The sequence below is a fragment of the Lates calcarifer genome, linkage group LG10 (genome assembly GCF_001640805.2).
Source record: "Lates calcarifer isolate ASB-BC8 linkage group LG10, TLL_Latcal_v3, whole genome shotgun sequence".
In the NCBI taxonomy this organism is placed as follows: domain Eukaryota; kingdom Metazoa; phylum Chordata; class Actinopteri; family Centropomidae; genus Lates; species Lates calcarifer.
This window is the reverse complement of record NC_066842.1, coordinates 9,918,667-9,942,364: the sequence shown is the minus strand read 5'-3', so window position 1 is coordinate 9,942,364 and position 23,698 is coordinate 9,918,667. Positions and strand designations below refer to the sequence as shown.

Below are 23,698 nucleotides of genomic sequence, written 5' to 3'. Positions count from 1 at the left end.
TACAGTACCTTTCTTTCAGAAACCTGTTCCTGTCCACTGACAATGCCCACCTGCTCTGCTTCTAAGCTCCATGCAGCTTTGATTGCAAGCTATTCAGTCACAGCTACTTTGAACTGAGTATCCATAGTAACCAATGTACACAGGACACAGTTGGATGGGTGTGTCGTCCTGCTAACACTTCTGGGATAGTCTCCACATGACCTCACTCTCTGCTGACTGGCTGTTTGTTGACTTGAGTTGTTAAGAACATCTCCCAAACAGTAATCATCATGCAGATAGCTTTCCTCAGATTAATAACTCATGACAATTAATGTGTCATGACTGATTATGATTGTCTTTAAGGACAGAGAGAGAGAGAGAGAAAAGCTTGATGGGATAATGTTCTTAAAGGTGTTTTTAATAGGTTTTATTTTAGCTCCCAAAGGTTAAGAAAGCATGTGATGAGTTGACAGATAGTATCATAGCTATAAGCTTGCTAATACCCTACAGATCAGTGTGAAATATTGCATGCTACTGACTAAATCCAAAGCTGTTTCTTTGCATAGGCAAGTCAGACCATTATTCAGAAGCACTGCTCTAACTTTCAAAAATATTCCACATCCCAGTTATTGCTAATATTTTCATAAACGTTATCTATGTCCCAGCCTTTAAAATGGATAAAAACAAAAGCAGAAACTAACGTCTTTAATAACCTAATCCATTTGTTAGATGTCGGTTATTTACATGTAGGTAAAATGCCAAGTTTAATTATACAACATGTTTGTGCTCTTATTTTGAAATGTCCCGGAAACAGGAAGTGGTTATTCAGACGCTAGCAGCAGAAGGTTTGGGCCATTCAAGAAGCTAAGAAGCTAGCAGTTAAAGAGAGCGATAGTCTTTCTTTCAGCACTTAATATCACAAATCATTCATTTGTGTTCTTGAAGAGTTGCTTCGCATAGATAAGGAAAGGTACAATACTTTAACATCAGGTCTTTATTCAAACACTGCTTTTGCGTCTAATTTAGCTAGAGAACAGGCCGACGCTAACGCTAGTCGGTTAGCATAACTATTCGTTAACATCAAGCAGTTAGTATCTCTGATGTTCTGCTGTTAAGAAGTTACTTTATTGATGAATCAGAAATGTCGGGGTACTACAAATATCCCCTGATAGTAATTGTAAGATTAAAACTTTTTTTTCCTTTCACGTTGTGCAGACATGGCTGCGGATTGGTTGGGTAGTTTGGTGTCAATTAACTGTGGGCCAACGCTGGGAGTCTATCAAGGAGAGGTTTCATCTGTGGACCAGTCCAGCCAAACCATCTCCTTAAGACAGCCTTTCCATAATGGAGTCAAGTGCCCTGTTCCCGAGGTCACATTCAGGTAAAGCGCAATTGTTTGACCCCTGGCTCTTTATTTGCCAATTGATCTAATTCACAACTAGATTTAACTTCTCTTATGTTTTTCTGCAGTGCCATTGACATAAAGGAACTAAAGATTTTGGATATCAGAAATGGCAATGCTAGGACCAACTCATCTGCATCTACAAAGGTAAGCAGTGCTCCAGTTGCAGTCCCAAAGTGTGACCCTAGGTCTGTGGAGAAGCTAAACTCTCCTCAGCACTGCTCTAAAAGCTATGGAGAGCGTCATCTGGATGTTCCTGGCCAGCCTAAAGGATTCCGTCGAAGACACAATTCCTGTGAGTGCAATGTTGTACAGCTCAATTAAAATAAAACATAACATTACATTTGATTCTTGTGGCTTAGAAGTTAACTATGTATTTACTTTGCCATTAGGGTCATCTAGTAGTCGAGGAGCAAACCAAGCGACACCGAAAAAGAACGGGGTGAAGAATGGTCAGATGAAGCACAGAGATGATGAGTGTTTTGGGGATGGCGTGGATGATGGCCTGGATACAGACTTTGATTTTGAAGGAAACTTGGCTCTTTTTGACAAGGCAGCAGTTTTCTCAGAGATTGACATATCAGAGCGCCGAAACGGTGCAAGGTCACGTGGGACGCCACAAGAGCAGACACCCTCACGATACCGTCATGATGAAAACATCCTGGAGGCCAAACCTATTGTGTACAGACAGATTACTGTACCGCAGCCTGGGGCCAAAGAATACTGCACTGGTAAGTGTTTCACATTGTAATGAAAAAAATGGTAGTGAGGGCAAATTATCTGAAGTTAACCTGTGTCCTTTAATCCATACAGACTCTGGGCTTGTTGTACCCAGTATATCCTATGAACTACACAAGCGTCTGTTGGCAGTTGCTGAGCGTTACGGTCTCTCATTGGAGCGAAGACTTGAAATGACTGGAGTATGTGCCAGTCAGATGGCACTTACATTGCTGGGTGGGCCCAACAGGTAAGCATGTAGTTGTGGTTTAGACACATTTAAAATATTCAAACAACTTCAGCAAAAATTTGTTCATGGTCAGAGAGTGTGTATTGTGCCAAGCAAAGTTTGAGGAAAGCTAAAGACTAAACATCAGAGACATGAAGATGTTGGTTATCTGCTGGTATGGAGACTCCAAAGTGTTTGATATTAAACAAAGCTTTATTAAATTCAGTTGAGTTTTAAAAATATGCTTCTTTTTTTTTTTTACATTTACATATTTTGTCAGTTTTAATTAATATGATTTTTCTCATAATGTGTCTCATTTCAGTATTAAACATTATCATTTAATATTTCAAATATGAATTCACAGTATATTTGGTACTTGGCACAAAATTCAGGATATCATCTTAGTTTTCCTTGTTATGTTTCTTCCAGATTCACTCCCAAAAATTTACACCAACGTCCCACAGTGGCTTTGCTGTGTGGCCCTCATGTTCAGGGGGCTCAGGGTATCAGCTGTGGTCGTCACCTGGCCAATCATGAAGTGGAGGTCATCTTGTTTCTGCCCAATTTTGTCAAGATGCTTGACTCTGTCACCAGCGAGCTCACACTCTTTAACAAAACAGGGGGCAAACAGGTGTCAAGTATCAAAGGTGAGCATATTTTTCTACTGTTATTGATTCTGACAATTTAAGTGACTTGTGTATTTTTTTAAAAAACATTCTGCATTATATTTGGTCGAGCAATACTTCAAGATTTTTTAATTTTTCCTTTCTGCCTCTACAGACCTTCCAGACACCCCGGTGGACCTAATCATTAACTGTCTGGACTGTCACGAGAACACTTTCCTGATGGATCAGCCTTGGTACCGAGCAGCTGCAGAGTGGGCTAACCAGAACCGAGCACCGGTGCTCAGCTTAGACCCTCCTGTCAGTGGACAGGGTCAGGCAGTTGAGGCCAAGTGGTCCCTCTCTCTTTGCCTCCCACTTTCGCTGGCTGAGGGAGCCGGCAGGGTTTACCTGTGTGACATAGGTATTCCTCGTCAGGTGTTCCAGGAAGTTGGAATCAAGTACCATTCTCCTTTTGGGTGCAAATTTGTCATTCCCCTGCACTCTGCATAATCGGACTAATGGTCAACATGACACATTGAATCTTTCACCATCCTTGACCGTTTGGGTTTTGGCGCCTTATATTAGAGAGCATCAGTTGTTTTTCAGTTCATCCCTTAAGTTCCTAACTCATCAACATGTGAAAGGGACTTTCCCTTCACACTGAAGGACCACTGTTTTGTAATTAAGTTCTACAAGGACTAAATAGAAAAGAAAAAAATAAAACCTTTATTGATAAAATAGATGTCATGAAAATGAAAGGCCTCAAAAATTATCTAGATACTAGTGTATTTACATGACATTAGAAGATACTTTGAAGCCAGTTTATTCAAGAATACACAGTGTTCAGTTTTAAGTTGAACAGGACAATCTCTGGCTTAAAATGGAAAATTTCTAAATGTCATTGTAATCTAATGTCATTCCAATGCCATCTGGTGATCTACCATAGAATACATGCAATGTTATAACATGAATCTTAGTGAAACAGAAATCCAATCTACATTGATGTTACTATTGCCAATGGCTTTGCTCACAGCCTTCCATACTTTGCAGGCAGCATTCAGTAAATATTGTGTGGGCTAGAATTTTCATCCAAATTAGAAATTTCATCTGAGCACATTTATATTTATATGAGTAATGCTGTGTTTTCAAACTAAACCAGTGTTGAATGAGGCAGCTACTGGAGAGAATCCAGGTATCAGCAGTTTTGTTTGTCTGTGGTAAATTAGGCTGTGTTGATAAGGGCTCTGCTAAGATGACAGCATGCTAAACCTCCAGCAATCTTGCCTTGTGGTGGTGATTTGGAGGAGAAAATTGCCAACTTAATTTCAGTAAAATTGTATCAGCTGATGAACCATACCAGTGTCTTTTAAAGCTTCAGGTCCTTAACTACAAATCATGTATATTTAACATCTCTACTGATCATTTTGTCATTCAGTTCCATGTAGTTATTAGCTTCCATTCCTTACTGTAATGTTGAGTGTTAATGCACTTGAATACAATAACATTACACTAACTAATGCAGACTTGATGTTAGGTTGATTGCACATGTTTTAGGAGTATGCTAAAAGGTTTCCATGTTGTACAGAAATAATAGAAGCCAATGGATGCCTGGAACAGTAGACAAAATGCATTAACATTTCTACAACACAGTAGCATGGTTTGCAGATGGTTAGTTATGATGTAAAATGTAAGTGATTTGTGACGTGTAATGAACTAAAAACCACTGGTATGGTCTTTGAAGTTTCAAGCCACGTTATCTCACGAGTATTAACCTTTTAGGTTAGAATGTCAGTTTTTTGATGGACGTTGTGTTGGCTGACAAAGCAGTTAGCATCTTCTTAAGTAGAAATACTCTCTGTGTGGGATTCAAATGTATTTTTTGGTGTATTGTCTTGATCTGAACTCATAAAAAATGATCAAGATGCACCGCCCTGCACTGAGTACCTTCTTGGTACGGATTAGATTGGGTCTTTGTGATGAGAAATTGTTGATAAAGTGGATTTTCAGTTTGAGTTTGACCAGGAGTATGCCTGTTTATGTATTCAACCATTGGTGGTATTGACCATAAAACTAAAGCATAGACTGTGAAATATTCAAATAATGTAAGACAAGAGCTGCTTGTTCTTTGCTGCTTATTGAGGCCTTGATAGAGGGGTTAGAGGCATCTGTAATGCCAGATCTTTTTGACAATGATAGTCAAACCCTTTGCTGATTCTTTCACAAGACCACATTCGTTTCATATTTGAGTCAAGTGTGTCCAGAATGGGGGCAGTTGTGTTCAGTTAAGAGACCTTTATTGGACGTGCAACTTGCACACCTCAGCATTTGCTTAATTCTGAGGTGAGCCTCGTATGATTGAGGTCAGTGTAGTTTAGAAAATGCTGATTTCAAACACTACACACTTGCTACAAGGAGGTTACAAATCTTTCTCTTTAGTGCAAGGTGTTTGGTGTGGTATTATGTCTGCAAAATAACTTGTTAACATCTCAGGAGGATTTAAAATGCTTGTGTTATATTTGCTGTGTTTCCTCTGTGCTCACCAATCTGCACAGGGTTTGTGCGCTGATTCAGTGAAAATTACTGTTATGCACAAATGTTTTGTCCTCTCTCCAACATTCCTCCGGCCTGATGTGTTATGTCACATCTGTTGAGACAAGTCTGGCTTGGAAACATCAGCCAGCGTTGCTGAATGTGAACTTAACATGAGTTTTGTTTCTCCTATGCCGCCAGGGGGCCATAAAGCCACATGTTGTTTTTAGTGGCTCTTCCTTATTCCTGCAGTAATGGCAGCTTTGTGTACTCAATATTATTTCCTCAATGAATGGTGTCATGTCTTAACGAAATGTTAACAGTTAGAAACCGTGTGGTGATCCGGTCTTTGACAGGAAAACACCTGTTTGAAAGTAAAATTGTTTAAAAGCAAGTCATGCTTCCTGAGATTGCTAAAAAATAGTTTACATGTTTCTGTCTGACCTGCAGTGGAGGTTTTAGTCCACGCTCGGTTAGTTGGCAGTCCAACAAAACCGCAGTTAATAGCCAGTTGGAGGTTTTGTCTGGACAGAACAGTTTCCTTTTGGGATCGAAGTTCACTGTCAAGGTTCTTGTGCAAAAATACTGTGCAGTCCTCTTGTGTCATATCTGCAGATTGGAACAATAAAAAAAAAATCACCACTGATTTTTGTTTGCGTTGGATTTTTTTTTTTTTTTTTATAAACATTGCTTCATTGATGATCAGATTCCTGTATGAACTTCACTGAAATGGATTCACCGATCGCCTATTTTTAGCCAGACGGGTTTATCATTAACGCGCATGTGCAGTGCAAAACCAAGGTGGGGCAAAAAAACTTGAATGTTTCTGACGGGGAAAAGGAGTGGGGGCAGACTGAAATAAGTTTGAACCGGGGCACCATTCGTCGCCGCAGTCTATAACCGGTTGAGTTATCACGTTTTTTCTGACTCACATCTTCCACAGAGGGACGGTCGACACAACGCGGCGATAAGTTTGCACAAAAGTGATTTTTTTTCTCACACAAGGCTACTTTTCCAAATGATGTTGACAGGAGACGCTGCAACAACAGTCTCGGCTGGCTTTATTGAGGTACTTTTGGACTGCTGAAGTTTCTTGTCACCTGAGACAGATTTCACTTCCTCATCAGGACTAGGTTTTTGGTTTTTCGCCTCGCTATCAATTGTCGGTTATTTATTTCGTGAATGGGACTTGTTGACTTGCTGTTGTCGCTCAGATGAAAACGGACGTTGGACAGTAGCTGAATCACCTGTTATTGCCTTAAATCTCTCGGTTTTGCCATACAGGCAGGTAAGAGTTTTATTTTGAAATGTTCCCATCGCTTCTAGATACAGTGAAGCTGTTGCATTGGTATAACCTGTCGGCTCGTTCTCTTCTTTTTATGCTTCATATACGATGGCAAACAACTTTGAAGGACTTAAATTTAGCACATCTCGTGCGCTGGGTTTTTGGAGGCTGCAGGTGTTCTGTGACAAGCACACAATAATCAATCATTTACCTATACATACAGAATGTAGCTCAAAATACTTCACAGTAAAACTAAAAATAGGCTTAATGAATATGCGATTTCGGGACAGACGTGGCCTTATTAACATCCTCCTCCTCCAGACTTAGGCCACTTCCTCTGGCTTCCTGGGGTGCAGGCAGCTGCATCATGAAGCTCTCCACATTGCTCTAACACAACATGGTAGCTAATTGTATCGATAATGATCATGACTAAAAATGCTGAGTGTGCAGCCGAGCTGTCAGAAAGCCCTGGGATCTTTGACAGTTATTTGAGGGTGTTACTGGCCTTTTTAAGTTGGCTGCACTCTCAGAAATGTGTGACTTGCAGACGGTTGTTATTTAATGGTGATGTCTGTCAGCTTGATATTGCTTCTCTTCATTCAGTCTGTCATTCTCAGGAAACACTTAATCAAAAAAATTGGAAAAAGCCACCAGTGTGCTAAAAAGCAAGTGCCAAACAGAAAACAAAAGCTCAATGAAAGCTGTATTTGTCAGAGAGAGGAACTGAAGAGCTCTTGGGTCTGTTTCAGGGTGATGCCCCTCCAGCTGAGACAGGAATTCCCTCAAAGGTCAGCAACTTTCTGAAAAACACTGAAGCCAGTCCGATTCTGGCACAGCCTTAGAGCTAACAGATTCTTCTTTTAGAGTGTGACAAAACTGTAAGCTGGTGAAACAAGATGAAGAGAGCTCATGAAACCACAGCAAAGCGTAGCTGCTACCCTGTAATGTGTCATGCATGGCTGCATCAGCAGAGCAGCATTGCACTGCATTGTGTGCAAGGCACCACAGCAAGGAAGTGTCTGTCCACTGCTCAGGCATGGCAGCTTTGCCTTGCATGGTGTGTTTTTGGATATCTTGGCTTAGTAAAATCATCAGTTACTGAAAGTGTAATAGATGTTAAGACCTTCATTGTGTTGTTTGAATTTTGGATAGCATTAAAATGCAAAGATAACTGTAATATATGGATGTCAAGTTAAAGGGGATTCTCCCCCCTGACTAACAGTTGATTTTTCTCTTCCTGTTGCTCTGAAAACTATCTTGTTTTTCAGTGATAAGTTTTATGTTTATATATGATAAACAGGGTGCAATTTTAGGCTCTGTATGAGCCGATTAGCCTCATAGGCAAAACTTCCAGTCATTAAAGTGACACAATGATGGCTTGTACTGCAGGGCCTACCACTAGGTTCATATTTCCTCTCTCAGATCCCACAGTTGTTTCAGTGAGCAGTGCTGCTGCACCAGAATCCAGCTGTTGTCCCGGAGGCAGAGGTGATTTCCTCCTCTGAGGGGAACATCTGCAGGCTTTTGGGCCCGGCTGGGTAAACTGTTGGCATGTGCTTCCTCCTTCTCCTTCTGTACATTTCTCCTTTCCCACCGCTCCATGTTTCTGTTTATGTACCTGCCACATGAAAACCTCAGTGGATACGGACAAATATCATTGTGTCCTTTGCTTTCCACTTGGCTCTGCCACCCTGCTGCTGTAATAGTGATGATAACAGGGAAGCAGCATCAAAGCAGCTACAGAGTGTCCTGAGGCTGGAGGGTCAGGATGAGGGGCGGATCACCCTGGACCCCCTGCTGCACATGGAGGACACATACAGGAGCACAGAGCTTTGGTAGCACAGACATGCTCATTGTGACATTCTTACTAAAGAATATCCAGTGGTGGAAGAAGAATTCAGATCCTGTATTCAAAAGTAAAAGCACTACTGAATAATTCTTCCTCTTTGTGCCTTAAGCAGGGAAATGTGTCTTTTTGGTGTAACTGTTAATAACGCTTTGATCTGGAACGTGACTGTAGGGTCCCTACGAGACACTATTTGTTTGTAAGGGGTCACAAGCCAAAAAGGATTGGAGCCACTGATTTAATCTTTAATAACCCATTTTATTTTACAAGATTATTATGTTTTTTTAATGTTTAACATTGATTGAAATACAGCTACAAATTAAAGCTGCCAGATAAATGTTTTGTAGAAAACATATAATATTTCCTTCTGAATTGCAGCGGGGTATAAAGAAAGTATAAAGTAGCACAACACGGAAATACTCTAGAAAAGTAAAAGTAGCTCAAAATTGTACTTTGTTCAGTCACTGAGGATAACTCTTTGAAGGCTGCCTTATTTTTCTTCAAAGTTAACATTTAAAAGACTAGTTCACTGTGGTGTTCCTTCCACAGCACCCCCACCCCTCCTCTCTTCACTACATCAGAGCAGCTTTTGCAACACCTAACATAATCAGCATATTCACCTTAGATTTTATCTGCAGATAGACAAGGGAGTGGCAGATTTAAACAAGGCCAAAGAAGACATTTCTACATTCCTGTCCTATCTTGCTTGGTGCAGTCAGGCTACCACTGATTTGTACACTTCAGACTACAACTGACTTACATAAGACAAGAGTTGAATGTTGATCAACCGGTCTGGTTTGAACAGTAAGACTGGGATGCCAAGAATATGCCAAATTGTGCTCACAATAAAGAAAGTTATTTGAGCTTTATTTATTATTTACTTATTCAATTTTTACCACGAGTTTGTGCTCTTTTTTGTGACTCCATTCAGGTGCAGTCTGTCACTCGATTTGCTTGTTTCCTGTTTCAGTAGCTAATGTCATGCATCGCTTCTCCTGTAGCAGACAACATCTTTCAATCGGATGTACTAATTCACTGCTTGCAATCACTGTGTCATGCTGATGAAACAGCTTAAGCTTCAGAGAAAACAGAATTCACATGATAATAATATCAACAGTAGACCCAAGTTGAAAGAACCTGCAGAATAAAATACGTAGAGCAGGTTGTATTTCCAGACATGTAGATTTGAGGCACGGCTGTCCTAAAAGCTGCTCATTGGACAGACCGATGATGATGGACTTCTCAGTGAGACAGGGGTCAGTAGAAACTCAACAGACTCACAATAACAGCCTTGTGTGCGTCCTGAAAAGAGCAAGCTCTGTCCATGTAGAGTTCTCTGGAAATGGCAATGTGACTCCATGACAGACTGAGGTTTGTCCCATTCAGTCAGCTGCTGGTGGCCTGCTGCTGAGACATATTCACTGTCCCAAAAGAGATGAATTAAGAAGTGTTGTTGTGTGTCAGCCTTGGCCTCGTTGATCCATTCCTGACTTGGTGAGATCACTCTGCTTCTTCACTAAGGACTTTGCCCAGACAGATTCTGTTGCAATCAAAAATTCTGATAGCCTTACTCTTGTCAGAGCTCCATGACTATGATTTCCTGCTTCAAGTTACAACTCATACAGAGATGGGTCAAAGTAGTTAAAAGGTTATACTGGATTAGATTTTTTGCTAATGTGGCTTTAGAGATGGCAGGGTTGTTTGGTCAGCTGCCCTTCAACTTCATGGTCACCAGAGTTATTAGAATTCATCCTCTGGGCACCATGAAGGTCTGTACAAAAAGTTCATGACAATCTGTCTCGATATTTATGCTGGGTCAACCAGCAGATGGACATTGCAATCACTAGAACCACAATGCAGCCACAGCTAAAAATATTTTTGCATGCTTATGCATGTTTACTTTTTTTGTGACTTCTCTCTAATAGTTTCTTTTTTATTTTGAAAGACTGGGAAGTCTTAGCATCCCAGGCCTCTAAAGAAGCATTTAAACAAGACACTTTGGTAGAACTGCTTGTGACTTGTAGCCATTTTAAACCTGTTATGGGAGGTTCCTCTCACTGAGCTTGCTTCTTTTTTAGTGTGACACAAAACAAAAATATTCTGGTGTACTCAACAGTTTGGTTTCGTTTACAATGATTGTTACGGCCCCGCAAAGCTGCTAGTGTGGCTGTGGACTCTTATTCTTGTTTTTCTTGTTGTGACCTTCTGAACAGTGTGTAAAGTCAAAGTGTAACATAGAAAAGATGGGTCAGGATGTGCAGGGGTGTTTGTAGGGTTGATGGGCGTGGGAAATGTGTCCAGATAGTTTTGTCCCTTGATACAGAAAGACAGCTGCGGCGTTCCATAGGGGACGACATCCGCCACATCCCCATCATACTGAGTGATGACAGTATTCCCTGGGACACATGGGAGTTTTTAGTCTCACATGTGGTATCTGTGAAGAGGCAGGTTATGCAGGTTAGAGCTGGATCATGCCTGTGAGAGGAAAAAAACATGCATTTAAAAGGAAAGGAAGTGTTCCAACAGTGATATCAGCAGGTTATGTTGTTTTGTTTTTTCACGTTTCTAAGATCCCCACCCCCATATTGGTGTATTCTATATCTGGGCTCTCATACAGGAAGCTGACGGCATAGGGATGGATATGTCGGAGGATGTGACCTCATGTAAAGTGACAGATCTATCAAAGCCAGGACTTTCCTTGACCATTGAGCCCTGCCACCTTTCCATGGGAACTGATACAGGAAGAGAGGAAGTGGGGTTTTGGAGGGGGAGGGGGTAGAGCATTACTTTATCCATAGGTCATCGTTTCATAATAACGCCTCTGCTCTGATTTTGTTGTGTATGTATCATGGAAACGCTGCCCCGGGTGATTGAGGTTACTGTCACAGTGGCTGCTTTATTGATGTAAAGAAACGCTAGGCTGGATGAGTCCCTTGGGCCTGGTCAGATCTCACCACAAGTTTGCATTCCAGCGTTGAAGAGAGCTATCTTGATTCCTGCAAGGCCTAGTCATTGGGGCTTAGAATTAGTGTGTGTCCATTTTAGGTCAAAATGAACAGTGTTGCCATATGAAATGCAAAATACATACTAGATCAAGTTTTATTACTTTATTCATCGGATAGAATATTATTCCAAAATGTATGTTGTAGTATATTTCTGTCTTTTAACTTTGTGTTGTTTGTCTATCTACCCACTTGAAGCTCATCTTTATGTAAATACTATTGTTCTGCGTCATGGAAACAGTCTGCCCCAGTTGTGAAAGTGTGATTAAAAAAGAAGACTTGTTAGTTCTGCTTTCTGTATGAGCGAGTTATTTTTACTGTTACTGCCTGATGTTACGCTACTCTCATGTGCTCTGATAATAACTAACTTGTTTGCTATGAATTGCCATGTGCCTCTGCACACAGTGAAACCCCAAATTCACTGTCTTCCTGAGAATCTGTATGTGGTTAAGTGAATATCTTTGAAGCACATTCGTCATAGCTTTAAATTTTCAGTGAATTCTTTTTTTTTTTTTCTCATAGGTACTGAATGTGTATGTGTGTGTTTACCAGCTCTAATGGTAGCAGCTAGAAGCCCTCACCTGTGAGAGGATCGAACCGCCTCATCATGACCGAGGTCCAGGTAAGAAAAGGCCTCTTGAGTGCAAACTGGGCTGCGTGTCAAAACACAGATACATGAACAAAAATGTAATTTGTTTATTAATTGAGTGATCTGCCCATGTTCTCACAGACTCCATGGCCACAGGGCACAGAGTGTGTGGCCAGGTACAACTTCAAAGGCACATCAGAACAGGACCTGCCCTTTAACAAAGGAGATGTGTTAACTATCATTGTCGTCACAAAGGTAATGTTTCATATGCTATACCTCTGCCCTTTAAAGATAAAGTTTGGCTTTTTAGTTCTCATGCAATATGTGAATCTCACAATGACGCTTATTTTCTCCAAATATGAGAAGACATCGAATGACTTAAATCTTTTGTTTCTCACTCCATGTTAATATATATTCAATTGATTTATTGCGTGACAATTTGTGTTTCAGGATCCAAACTGGTACAAAGCTAAAAATTCTGCAGGTCGTGAGGGAACAATCCCAGCCAACTATGTTCAGAAAAGGGAAGGTGTAAAATCTGGAGGAAAGCTGAGTCTGATGCCGTGAGTACACCGATTGTTGTTGTTGTTCAGAGCAGGATTTTGCATTTGCTGTCTATATCTGAAAAGCTGCCACCACATCAGCTTTGTGTGGAGTCTGCAGCGATGGCTAAAATAGCTCGACTTTGCCCTCTTCCTATGGGCTGTGTGGTTGCTGAAGGCAGATGGCCTATTTGTCGTGGCAGTGATGCTGTAGTTATGTGAATGGAGACCACAGTTGGGTCGGGCTGTGTTGTAATTGCAGTGCACTCGTATCTGTTTCCAGCTCAGCCTGAACTCTGCACAGTTTCCTGTTGTTTGTTTTTTATCTTAGAATGAAGTAATCTCAAAAATCTACTTATTTGTCCATATGACGGGTTTCCGTGTGCATACATGTGCATCTGTGTGTGAATGACAGGTTTATTTATAGTGCATTTGATCACAAAATTATGTCATGAAGGCAAAACTAGTCCAATAACCAGTGACAAAAAAAGAATATGAAACATAAAATACTAAATTATACAGTCGCTTGAGTTTCACAGAAATAAGAGCCGTACTTGAGCTTCCTACTTAGTCTGATAGTCATAAATCATCAGTTAATATGTATATGCATGCTCATAGACATATCATGTCTCATGGCTTATGTAGCTGAGCATCCATTCATTCACATTTTTACAATTACCCTGAAAAAGAATGTTAAAAGAACAGACTCAAGTCAAGACATGCCAGCTGAGCTCATGTAAAATGTAGTTCTCTTTTTATTGTAAATATCACTGGTAATTATTCAGAGGGGAAAGGGGATCTGGACTTCTGAGTAGAGGTGGTATTTTGTCTATTAAATTACAGAACTGAAAAGGAAAACTGCTCCGACAAACCTCTTCCTACAACTTAGAGGGAAGCTACTTCTATTTCAGTGGCAAAAAAGCCTTTGTCTCAACTTTCCAGATTCGGTCATACCAGCTCTTAGACACTGGTTAAAAGCTCTTAAAACAGATAAAACCAGCCCCTCCAATGGTGACAAAGGCATGGTTCTGATATGGTTCAATGATGGATATTAAACCAGTTTCATGTTGGAAAAGAAAAATAATACTCTATCATCAAGATAGCAGCAGGACAAGTCGTTTAAGACAAAAAAAAATCAGCTCCTGCACATTGTCAACATTTTTGGTGAACTTATTCAGTAGCTATGTTTCAGTCAAGTGACATCAGCCATTTCATGTAACAAATTACAATAAGCCTGCACATGCATACTGTACATACACAAAACAATTAGTCAGTCCTAAGCATCCAAATGATACATTAACACATACATTAACACCTGACATCTTGAAACGAAGGGCAAACAATAAGCTTACAAAAAATAATTATTCCACAGAAAAGATGTTAATTTTGGAATTTTTTGGAAAAAGTTCAGTGCACTCTAGAACAAATTGCAGGAACAGAGAAATTTGCAAGAAAAGAAAGATATTAAAATAGAAAAAGAACAACTTGTAAATAGGATGTTATGGTCACTGCTCTCTCCTTATTTTTGCAAGCGGACCACTTGAACCAGTTTTCACATGTGAGGCACTATCCAAATTCTTATGGAAATGTTAAATCTCTATATATTAATAGCACTTAGCACATAAAGTACTTTAAAAACAAAAGTTCTAAAAGTGCATTAAAACAGAGAAAAGGAGATGAATAAAATAAAATACAAAATAAAACTAAGCCAGGCTTTAAAACAACACAGAGAAAAATGAGCAAAATAGGAAGAAGTAAAATGAACTACTAGTATATGTGAAATATGCTTCGTAATGATTGACGCAGACCAAGAAATATCAGCAGAAAAGGGATCCAAGCAGATTTCAATAGGTTTCTAAAGTCTGTACATTATCATAATTTTCAATTTTACATTTTCAATGAAATTTAAATTCATTTAATTTAGCTGTGATATTAGTTTTGATGTTTGAGCTTTGGTGGTCTGTGTTTTATTTATTTATTTTTTTGGGTGCACTGATAACCTCTCTGGCTCTTCTACCCCCAGATGGTTTCACGGGAAGATAACACGGGATCAGGCAGAGCGGTTGCTTCACCCACCTGAAACAGGCCTGTTCTTAGTGCGAGAGAGCACCAACTTCCCTGGTGACTACACCCTGTGTGTGAGCTGCGACGGCAAGGTGGAGCACTACCGCATCATCTACCACGACGGCAAGCTCACTATTGATGAGGAGGGATATTTTGAGAACCTTATGCAGCTGGTTGAGGTGAGACATAAAATTAGGTTCTGTTTTCTAAATAAAATTAGGTGTTCCTGCTCTGGTTACCCTACTGTAATGTATGGTGTGTTTTCCTGTTTTAGAGTCCCCACATCTCTGTGCTACCTCACAGACCACATACAGTTCCTGGAACAAATAATGAACAGGAAGTGTCAAAGAGGAAGAGTGAACAGTATGCTGAGGTTCAGAGTTCTAACCTCATAAAGACACCCAGCATTTAACTTGAAAATGGCTCCTCTTCCTGTGTGAAACGTTTATTTTGAACAGCAGTATACTTTATATTCTACAAAGTAAAATAGATGTTTAAGTTCATTGTGACCTATTTAAGGGAAAACCTTTGTCAGTCAGCCATTCTGTCTTTTCTCATTTGACCAGACAGCCCTCTGTTGGTCATTGTGAAGCACTACTCAGTTTATTGCTTTTAAACTGTAATACTGGTGGGGCTTTTTCACATGTATTTTTATTGAAGCTCCATTAGTGTTAAGAAAGTTGGTATAGATGTATGCTTCAGTTTTCCATAAAATAACACCAAAACTAAAGAACATGGTAGATTCACTTTAATTTTAATTTTAACACAGAGCCGCGGACGGTTGTACTGCGGTTCTCAGTCTCAGTTTCAGAAGCATTACACCCCTACCACAAGAGCAGTTAACACTGTGAGTGTACAAGCTGTTAAAAAAAGTAACATAATGACAATAAAATAACATAACAACATATAATACAATAATAACAAATAACATCTAAAAGAAAGTACATAGATTTGAATAGATTATAAAGAACAAGAAGAGGGGAAAAAATTCACAGCCCTACCCAGTAGCCACTCTAGACTGAAAAATTGTCTTTTTTCAGAAAAGCAATAAAGGGGAACCAAATTTCCCTAAAACCCTTAAATTTGTCCCTTGGAGAAAACCTGAGAGGGCGGGGTACCTGACAAGTCATTGAGCCAATACTGCAGGGTTGGCTTACAGTTTCCACTTTATGATCATTTTACTCCTGGTTGGTTTTTAATTTTTCTTCATTTGTATCCAGCACTACACCAAAGATGCAGATGGCCTGTGCACCAGACTAATCAAGCCAAAGCTGGAGGAGGGGACAGTGGCTGCTCAGGATGAATTTTCCAGGAGTAAGGCTCAGTTTGTCAGTCTTTTACAATTCATGCTGCTATGACATTTGTAGCCTTTTTGTTTATGAGAAGCATGGGCCTGTTTTGTCTCAGCTGCATGTTGTTTTTCTCTTTAAATGGCCAACAGGTGGCTGGTCGATGAGCAGAAAGGACCTCAAACTTCAGCAGGTTATTGGAAAAGGAGAGTTTGGAGGCAAGTTCACATTTAAACCTCAGCTAAGTTTACACTCCATCGTACAAGTGACCCAACTGTATTTACTTACAGTACACTGCTATTGTTTACGATTGTTCTAGATGTCATGGTGGGAGATTACAGAGGGACTAAAGTAGCTGTGAAGTGCATAAAAAATGATGCTACAGCACAGGCTTTTATTGCTGAGGCTTCTGTCATGACGTAAGGATCATTAAATATTTTAATTTAATTTAAATATTTAATTTATTTAAATAAACCCAAAATAACATGTCTGTATGCTCCTCCCCTCCCTCAGACAACTACGGCACGATAACCTTGTGCAGCTGCTTGGAGTGATTGTAGAGGAAAACGGGAGTCTGTTTATAGTTACTGAGTACATGGCCAAGGTAGGTGGCTGACTGTCTTGATTATTTGTCAACATCCAGAACAAAGTAATGAATGTATCATATGTTTGTTTGTTTTTCAGGGCTGTTTGGTTGACTACTTACGCTCCAGAGGCCGGACGGTACTTGGTGGAGACGCTCTCCTTAATTTTGCACTGTGAGTATCTCTGCAGTCACCTACAATATTTAGACTTGTACTGTACTAAAGGTAGACTGTTAGAGTTAGTAGCACCATTTTGATGAGCAGGTCCGAGATTTGTTTGCACTTTGTGCACATGAGCATGGAGGTGATGTAAAACTCAAGCGCCCGTAGAAGATCAAAATGCAACAGAGTGTGAAACAAAATTAGTGCTACACATACTGATTTGAGAATTTGTCTCATGAGCCTGCAGAGCATTTCACTTACTTGCAACTACCTAATGCTTTGTTCATTGTTCATCAAAGAGAGGATGAAGAGACATCAGCTTCATAAGTGTTCATAAGAGGAGAGACACTGAACGTAAAGTCAACCATGTTTGTTGAGAAGAAAACTCCAAACTGTACCTCTGAGATTGTCCATATTTTGTAGTATCATCAGAAAATTTGTTCAGCACATACTTGAGTCAAGGCACTGAGAATTTAAAAGGGAAGCATCCTCAAAGTTTTTAACTTTTTGGTTCTGCACCTGTACAGAGACGTCTGTGAAGCCATGGCCTACCTGGAGGCAAACAACTTTGTCCACAGAGACTTAGCAGCCCGAAATGTTCTTGTGTCAGAAGACAACATTGCCAAAGTCAGTGACTTTGGTCTGACCAAGGAGGCCTCTTCCACTCAAGATACTGCCAAGCTGCCTGTGAAGTGGACGTCACCAGAGGCTCTCAGAGAAAAGGTACAGTGTTATTTAGAAGAACTGCTGACTTTGTTGAGTAGTGTGTTTTGCCGCATGTCCCCAACACATGGTGAAAGAAAATCTGACATCTATATTTTTCTCTTAATTGATAGAAATTTTCCACCAAATCAGACGTTTGGAGCTATGGTATTTTGCTTTGGGAGATTTACTCTTTTGGTCGAGTGCCTTATCCAAGAATTGTAAGTATGAATATATTTTGTGAGATACACAGAAAATATTAAGGTGGAGTTAAGTGAGAGATGATTGAATTAACAAAGAGTTTACGATCTAGACTCTAGATTTTTTTAAATAATGTTCAGAACTGAAAATCAATAACAGGTTAAGAAAAGAAAGAATAAAAATTCTGTGTTCTTCAGTGCATTGAATACATTTCTCAATCAAATTGCTTCCCTGACATTGAAAATTATGTGATGCAGAAATTTCACACCACTAAAAAATCTGTTATATTTTGTGCTGTCAGTGAAACACTTTCTACCAACAACTTTACTCTTTTTTCTAGCCATTAAAAGACGTGGTGCCTAGAGTGGAGAAGGGATACAAAATGGACTGTCCAGACGGCTGTCCTGAAGTCGTGTATAACATCATGAAACAGTGCTGGAACCTGGATCCTGCTGCTCGACCGAGCTTTCAAATGCTGAAGGAGTGGCTACAACATATCAGCCAAGGGATGGGGAAAAAACAGTGAGAGATCTGACACAACAGAAACAAAAAGTGACTTTCCTCTTCCTTCATTTTGACCACTTGGACCATAACAGGGATGAAAAAAATTATCTCATGGACTGTATTATTTGGCAAAATTCACAACAAATACGCTTTTCATTAACTGTTAGATTATATAGTTTCTCAGGTTGTTCAAACTGCAGTGACTCTAAGTTACTGGCTCAGTCATTCTAGTAAGTCTTCCTGTGCTCTGTTATCAAGAGTGAATGATTAACTGTCATATCAAGAAGTGCTGCCTCAGAGCCACAGTCCTATTTTTTATATTGTTTATGTCTTTTCCATTGATATCTTTGGTCATATTGTTGGCATCACTTTATTTTATGAACTTGTGAACATAGTTTGACTAAGTTGACTGAATCCATGGTATCCGTTTGAAGAGGAAAGACACTTCAAAAGTAGGAATGCAACTTTGATACGTCATTACTCGCTTTTACAGATTCCAGGTACACCTTTTTGCATGAACTGGTGAATGTTGAATTATTTTGTTAAAAGGACTAAGTTAAAATAACTAGAATTATGCAGCTTTATTTGTTCATGGTTATATAATTTTTAATATGTCTTTTTGATCCCTCTGTACGTCATTAAAAAAAGCACAAATTTGGACAAATGTCACCTTTACTACTGATGTATTGACACCATTCGGCTCTGTCACATAGTCATCATTCCCATGTACAGAATTTTCCATCGGACTTAAAAAATATATATTTTGTGAATCTTTGGATTTACACAAATTATCTGGATTTGTGTCTGTAATGAGAAAAAGAAAATGTTAATAAAAAATACTTTGCTGCCATTTTCAACAATAAATAATTCATTTTGAAAATTGTCTTGCGATTTTTTAACTTTTTTTTAATCGAAAGCCACTGGAAGCCACTTTTTGATGTCATTTTCTTGCATTTTCCTCCTTATTGACAATCACTCGATAGAAACTTCTTGTGATCCCTCTGTTACAATTGTGATTATATGATGGAAATAAATTAACAGGACAAAATCATGTACAAAAACACTAAAACGCCAGCGTTTTTAATTCAGCGGAGGTAGCGGAACCATGACGTCGGAATCAACTACAGAAGGTGGGGCTTATTTCTTAGTTGCACTTGTTAGTGCAACAGGAAAATGTAGACTGAAAACAGAGGCAGTTTGTCAGCGTTATGTGACACAAAACCGCTCAGGGCGCGCACGCTAGCTAACTCGTTGTACTTTATGATGGATAATGAGGCTGATGTCTTTTATCGGCAGCTTCCAAAAGTGGTAAGCCAGAAGATGCAATGAGAATGGTTTAATGAAATAAAAAACTTAACGTTGTGAGTAGAAATAGTAAATAAATGTGGCTAACGTTTGTAATAGCTACATGCTAACGTCAGCGTTTTTACTGTCAACAGGAGCTTCATGCCCACCTCAACGGCTCGGTCAGCTCTCAGACCATCGAGAAACTCATCAAACGAAAACCTCATCTCAACATTGAGCACAGCATGACTGCTATCGGCAAAGGCCAGCGGAGGACATTGGATGAGTACGTATACTGAATATACTTAATTCAAAGTTTAATACGAGGGGTAGCGAGGTTGTTTGACACCAAACACGTGTAACCGATGATTAATCGGTAATGTCATTTCTTTTTAAAACACTTAATTATGTCGAATCAGTTAAGCAAATGATAAGTAGATAATCGTCTCTGTGTGCTTGGTGTGAGACAAGTGATTCACGCAGACAATGGTTACCAGACAATAGGTGGGGGCGTTTTTGTTAAACGGGTCAACATTAACATGGCGCGCATGTCCGCAGGTGTTTTCAGGTCTTCAAGGTCATACATCAACTGGTGGACACTGAGGAGGACATCCTGATGGTGAGGATTAGCCCTTAATTGAAATTAACCCACGTGTTGCCCTAATTCTAAATTGATTGTTGTTCAGAATATCAGCAACAGATCTTCGTTTTTTTCCTTTCCAGGTGGCCAGAGATGTAATCCGGGAGTTTGCAGCTGACTCTGTCAAATATTTAGAGCTGAGAAGTACACCGAGGGAGGAGAAAAGCACAGGTAACGATACTCAACATGGAGCATGATTAACGGGCGGGATTGTTTTACCATTATTCTAAGTTTACAGACACAACTGCAATGACAAGCCGATTAATTTGATGGAAGATGAACTGAACATTTGATAACTAAATAACCGTTTTAGTCATTTTCTGGGAGAAGAGTTGTCAAATTGTTTGTTGTTTCCCACTTCTAAACTGTGGGGATTTAGTGCTATGCCTTCGTCGTGATTGACAGTAAACTGAATATCTTTGGATTTTGGACTCTCGGTCAGATGTCACGTTGGACTGTGGACAATTATAGGGCATTTTTCCAGTATCTTCTGTTTATAGACAAATGAATGATCTGCAGATTTATTCCCTACTTTGGGAAAGGTGGAGATTATTGAGCCCCATCTGTCCCCGATAGCCCCAACGAAGTGGTTGTGAAATAGTTTTTTTTTTTTTAAGTTTAAAAATATAGACAATAATACTGCAGTTGTGCTATCATTTTGCATCAAATAACATCAAGTTGAAAAATAGAAAAAATAAAAGTGCAAATGTGTTATCACTATATATATAAAGAGTAAATGCATTTGGCAAGAAAGATGTCGATATGTGAGTCTTATCGCTGCGTTAGTGGCTGCAATGAGCCTGTTTTCCACTTCAAATTTTAGCTTTTAGCTTTGTCCCATCAAGCATAACTGACGACATGCCTAGAGCAGCAGGGAGAATGAGCTATCCAGCTCTAGTGTGTGGTTTCTTGGCCCGAGCAATTCTGCATGCAACTTTGAATAGAGCCATTTGTGCTTTGCTGTTCACCGATGCGGATTTTACCGTACGATTTTCCTGTTGACGGTATTCTGACAGTTTTCTGTGACAGAAGTTGAGTGTCTTGTTGGCGTCATTGGGGTGTGTTTTCTTTAAGTGTCTTGTTAATTTGTTGGGTCTCATGTTGTCCGCTGCCAGTGATTTTAAGACATAAAACACACATGGATCTTTCCTCTGCCCCCACCACCCCCACCGTGAATCCGACCGGTATTATTATTATCGTCAGTCTGGTTTCTCTCTGCTGGCACCGCGTTGCTTGTTTTCTGCGTTGTTCTTGTCGTGAATCGATCCATTCTTTAACATTATGCCCACTACTGCCTTTCTAAGAACACCACTGTGAGAGAGTTTGTTTATTGTTCCGCTGTAATTAACATGCCGACGTTAAATCATTATTTTCGCACTATGGTTTCCCGTTACGTTTTCCTTCCGGTTCCCTGGATCTGATTGGGTGTGGATGTTTTGAGTATATGATCTTTATTGTCAATAATTGTATTAATAAATATAGCCACAAAAAGATCCATTTCCTCCCGTTCGTTGCGCCCCACCTGTCATGTTTGTATTCCCTACAGGTGGGGCGCGCCGAACACTTGGAGAACCGCGGAACTAATGAAAGTGAGTTGTTCCTTACAAGTGAATTATCTTTTTCCTAGGACTGACAAAAAAGAAATATATTGAAACTGTCATCAGAGCCATCCAGCTGTGTAAAAACGAGGGGTTGGACATTGATGTCAGGTAGGTGTAGCCTTTATTCCTACTGTGCACAAAACGTACAGAAATTGTTTCAGGTCCTACTGACTCCACCGTCACTGGCTAGAGATGAAACCACTAAAATGCTGCATAATGTTTGACTGTGATGTTAAATATGACTATTTGCCTTGAAGGTTTCTGGTGGCGATTGACCGCAGGAATGGGGAAAAAGTTGCCATGGAGACAGTGGAGCTGGCTGAGGAGTTTCTGATGTCCTCTGATGATTTGGTGGTGGGACTTGACCTGAGTGGAGATCCAACGGTCAGTCAACCAGTTTGAGTCTTGCAAAAGTAGAAAGTTGCTAAGGGGTGGTGGAGGGATTGTTGTTGGATTATGTCAAGACTGTTAAATGTTAAATGTTGTTAATGCAATTCTCATTCTAAGGTGGGTGATGGAAAATCTCTACTTCCAGCTCTACAGAGAGCAAAGAACTGTGGGCTGAAGTTGTCGCTGCACCTCGCAGAGGTATGACCATATTAGCCTCTATCGTAACAGTGCCAGCTCATTCCCCTCAACCAATTACACTTGGCACCACTTTGTATTGAATGTAAGATAGGGCCCATTCTTTTTTTATTTGACTTCAGTCTTATTATGTAATAATGAGTGTTAAAATGTGTAAAAATGTTGCAGGTACCGTCCCAGCTGGAGGAGTCAGATTTGCTGCTGAATCTTCCCCCAGACAGGATCGGTCACGGCACCTTCTTACATCCTGAAGTAGGTGGATCTCAAAGTCTGGTTGACAAAGTGTTGAAGAACAACATACCACTGGGTAAGACTGAGATTAAATGATTAATATTCTGTGATTTGTACAATATGTTGCCCGTTTGTGATCTCCCAACTTTGCTTTCTTGTAGAGCTATGTCTGACATCAAACATTAAAGGACAAACTGTGCCATGTTACACCGAACATCACTTCAAATACTGGTACCAGCTGGGACATCCAAGTGTAATTTGTGTAAGTTTTCTCGTTTTTATACACTTTGAAATCTGTGACACTCTTTGAAAGGTGTTTAGTCAGCATTTTTTAAATTTCATATTAAGGTTACGACTAAGTTTGGATAACAAATGACATAACCATACCTTCAGTTTCAGTGATACATGATACTTAATTTGGCACCTTGCTTTGATATGTGTAAAACATGAATTCTACTAAAACCTTTTCATTTATCCAAACTTCTTAATTGCATCAGTTTTCAATGTTTTCCTAATATAAATAATCAGTAAAACATTTCTTAGTGCAGTACAAAAATTACATTTGATTTAATTTGTAAAATATATGTAAGAAACAACTAAAAAAAGCAAAGTTGTAATAATAATAATTATGATAATAATAATAATTATGTCTGTACTTGAAAATATGGTAAGGTTCAATACCCAGTCTTGAGTCTGATTTGATTTATTTGCTTTGTCCAAACAAACAAAACAAAACAAAAAAAAACCTAGAACTTGAAAATTGAAAACTAAAATTACACGTGATGGCTGGGAAGAAGTAATTTTTTTATTCTGTCACCCTACAGACTGATGATAAGGGAGTCTTCTGTACAGACTTGTCTCAGGAGTATCAGCTGGCAGCTTCCACGTTTGGTCTCAGTCATGAAGCCATATGGAAGCTCTCCCACCAGGCCATAGATTGTATCTTTGCACCAGAGACCTGTGAAACAGCAGCTCAGGCAGAAGTGGATTGATTTACAGCCTCAGGTATTCCACTGACTCATTCAGTGAAGCCTAAAGCCAGTCATATACCTCAGGCTTCAATTTTTAAACTAACTTTTTACAAGTCTTTGTAGAAATCATGACATTAAAACAGTTTTTGAAATAA

General features: G+C 39.6%; 3 protein-coding genes across 8 annotated transcripts; all 3 read left to right on the top strand.

Annotated features, from left to right (window-relative positions):
• Positions 1-785: 785 nt before the first annotated feature.
• edc3 (enhancer of mRNA decapping 3 homolog (S. cerevisiae)) lies at positions 786-6,107 on the top strand. Its single transcript, XM_018666366.2, has 7 exons — positions 786-949; positions 1,195-1,360; positions 1,450-1,676; positions 1,774-2,112; positions 2,195-2,348; positions 2,757-2,974; positions 3,108-6,107. The coding sequence occupies exons 2-7, from the start codon at positions 1,197-1,199 to the stop codon at positions 3,440-3,442; spliced, it is 1,437 nt and encodes a 478-aa protein (XP_018521882.1). The 5' UTR covers positions 786-949; positions 1,195-1,196; the 3' UTR covers positions 3,443-6,107.
• Positions 6,108-6,277: 170 nt separating this feature from the next.
• On the top strand, positions 6,278-19,114 carry LOC108876695 (tyrosine-protein kinase CSK). Of its 6 annotated transcripts, XM_051073282.1 has the most exons (14): positions 6,278-6,749; positions 7,496-7,534; positions 12,117-12,216; positions 12,325-12,438; positions 12,634-12,746; positions 14,749-14,968; positions 16,010-16,103; positions 16,231-16,296; positions 16,398-16,497; positions 16,592-16,682; positions 16,763-16,836; positions 17,352-17,547; positions 17,661-17,747; positions 18,068-19,114. In XM_051073282.1, the coding sequence occupies exons 3-14, from the start codon at positions 12,202-12,204 to the stop codon at positions 18,251-18,253; spliced, it is 1,356 nt and encodes a 451-aa protein (XP_050929239.1). In that variant the 5' UTR covers positions 6,278-6,749; positions 7,496-7,534; positions 12,117-12,201; the 3' UTR covers positions 18,254-19,114. The 6 variants fall into 6 exon arrangements, with proteins under 6 accessions (XP_050929239.1, XP_018521885.1, XP_018521884.1 ...); XM_018666369.2 differs by lacking the exon at positions 7,496-7,534 and having other exon boundaries at positions 6,278-6,530; XM_018666368.2 differs by lacking the exon at positions 7,496-7,534 and having other exon boundaries at positions 6,278-6,745.
• A 261-nt stretch (positions 19,115-19,375) lies between these two features.
• On the top strand, positions 19,376-23,698 carry adal (adenosine deaminase-like). The gene is made up of 10 exons (XM_018666371.2): positions 19,376-19,539; positions 19,671-19,801; positions 20,074-20,134; positions 20,239-20,326; positions 21,783-21,864; positions 22,014-22,140; positions 22,264-22,344; positions 22,510-22,648; positions 22,734-22,834; positions 23,397-23,698. Exons 1-10 carry the CDS (start codon positions 19,492-19,494, stop codon positions 23,562-23,564), a joined length of 1,026 nt encoding a protein of 341 aa, XP_018521887.1. The 5' UTR covers positions 19,376-19,491; the 3' UTR covers positions 23,565-23,698.

Coding starts and splice junctions, on each gene's coding strand:
- edc3 (XM_018666366.2), top strand. CDS start 1,197: ATGGCTGCGGATTGGTTGGGTAGTTTGGTGTCAATTAACTGTGGGCCA. Junction 1,361..1,449: donor GTTCCCGAGGTCACATTCAG/GTAAAGCGCAAT, acceptor GTTTTTCTGCAG/TGCCATTGACATAAAGGAAC. Junction 2,349..2,756: donor TTGCTGGGTGGGCCCAACAG/GTAAGCATGTAG, acceptor TGTTTCTTCCAG/ATTCACTCCCAAAAATTTAC.
- LOC108876695 (XM_018666369.2), top strand. Junction 16,104..16,230: donor TCAGGATGAATTTTCCAGGA/GTAAGGCTCAGT, acceptor AATGGCCAACAG/GTGGCTGGTCGATGAGCAGA. Junction 16,837..17,351: donor GCTCTCCTTAATTTTGCACT/GTGAGTATCTCT, acceptor GCACCTGTACAG/AGACGTCTGTGAAGCCATGG.
- adal (XM_018666371.2), top strand. CDS start 19,492: ATGATGGATAATGAGGCTGATGTCTTTTATCGGCAGCTTCCAAAAGTG. Junction 21,865..22,013: donor GGGTTGGACATTGATGTCAG/GTAGGTGTAGCC, acceptor TTTGCCTTGAAG/GTTTCTGGTGGCGATTGACC. Junction 22,649..22,733: donor GAAGAACAACATACCACTGG/GTAAGACTGAGA, acceptor GCTTTCTTGTAG/AGCTATGTCTGACATCAAAC.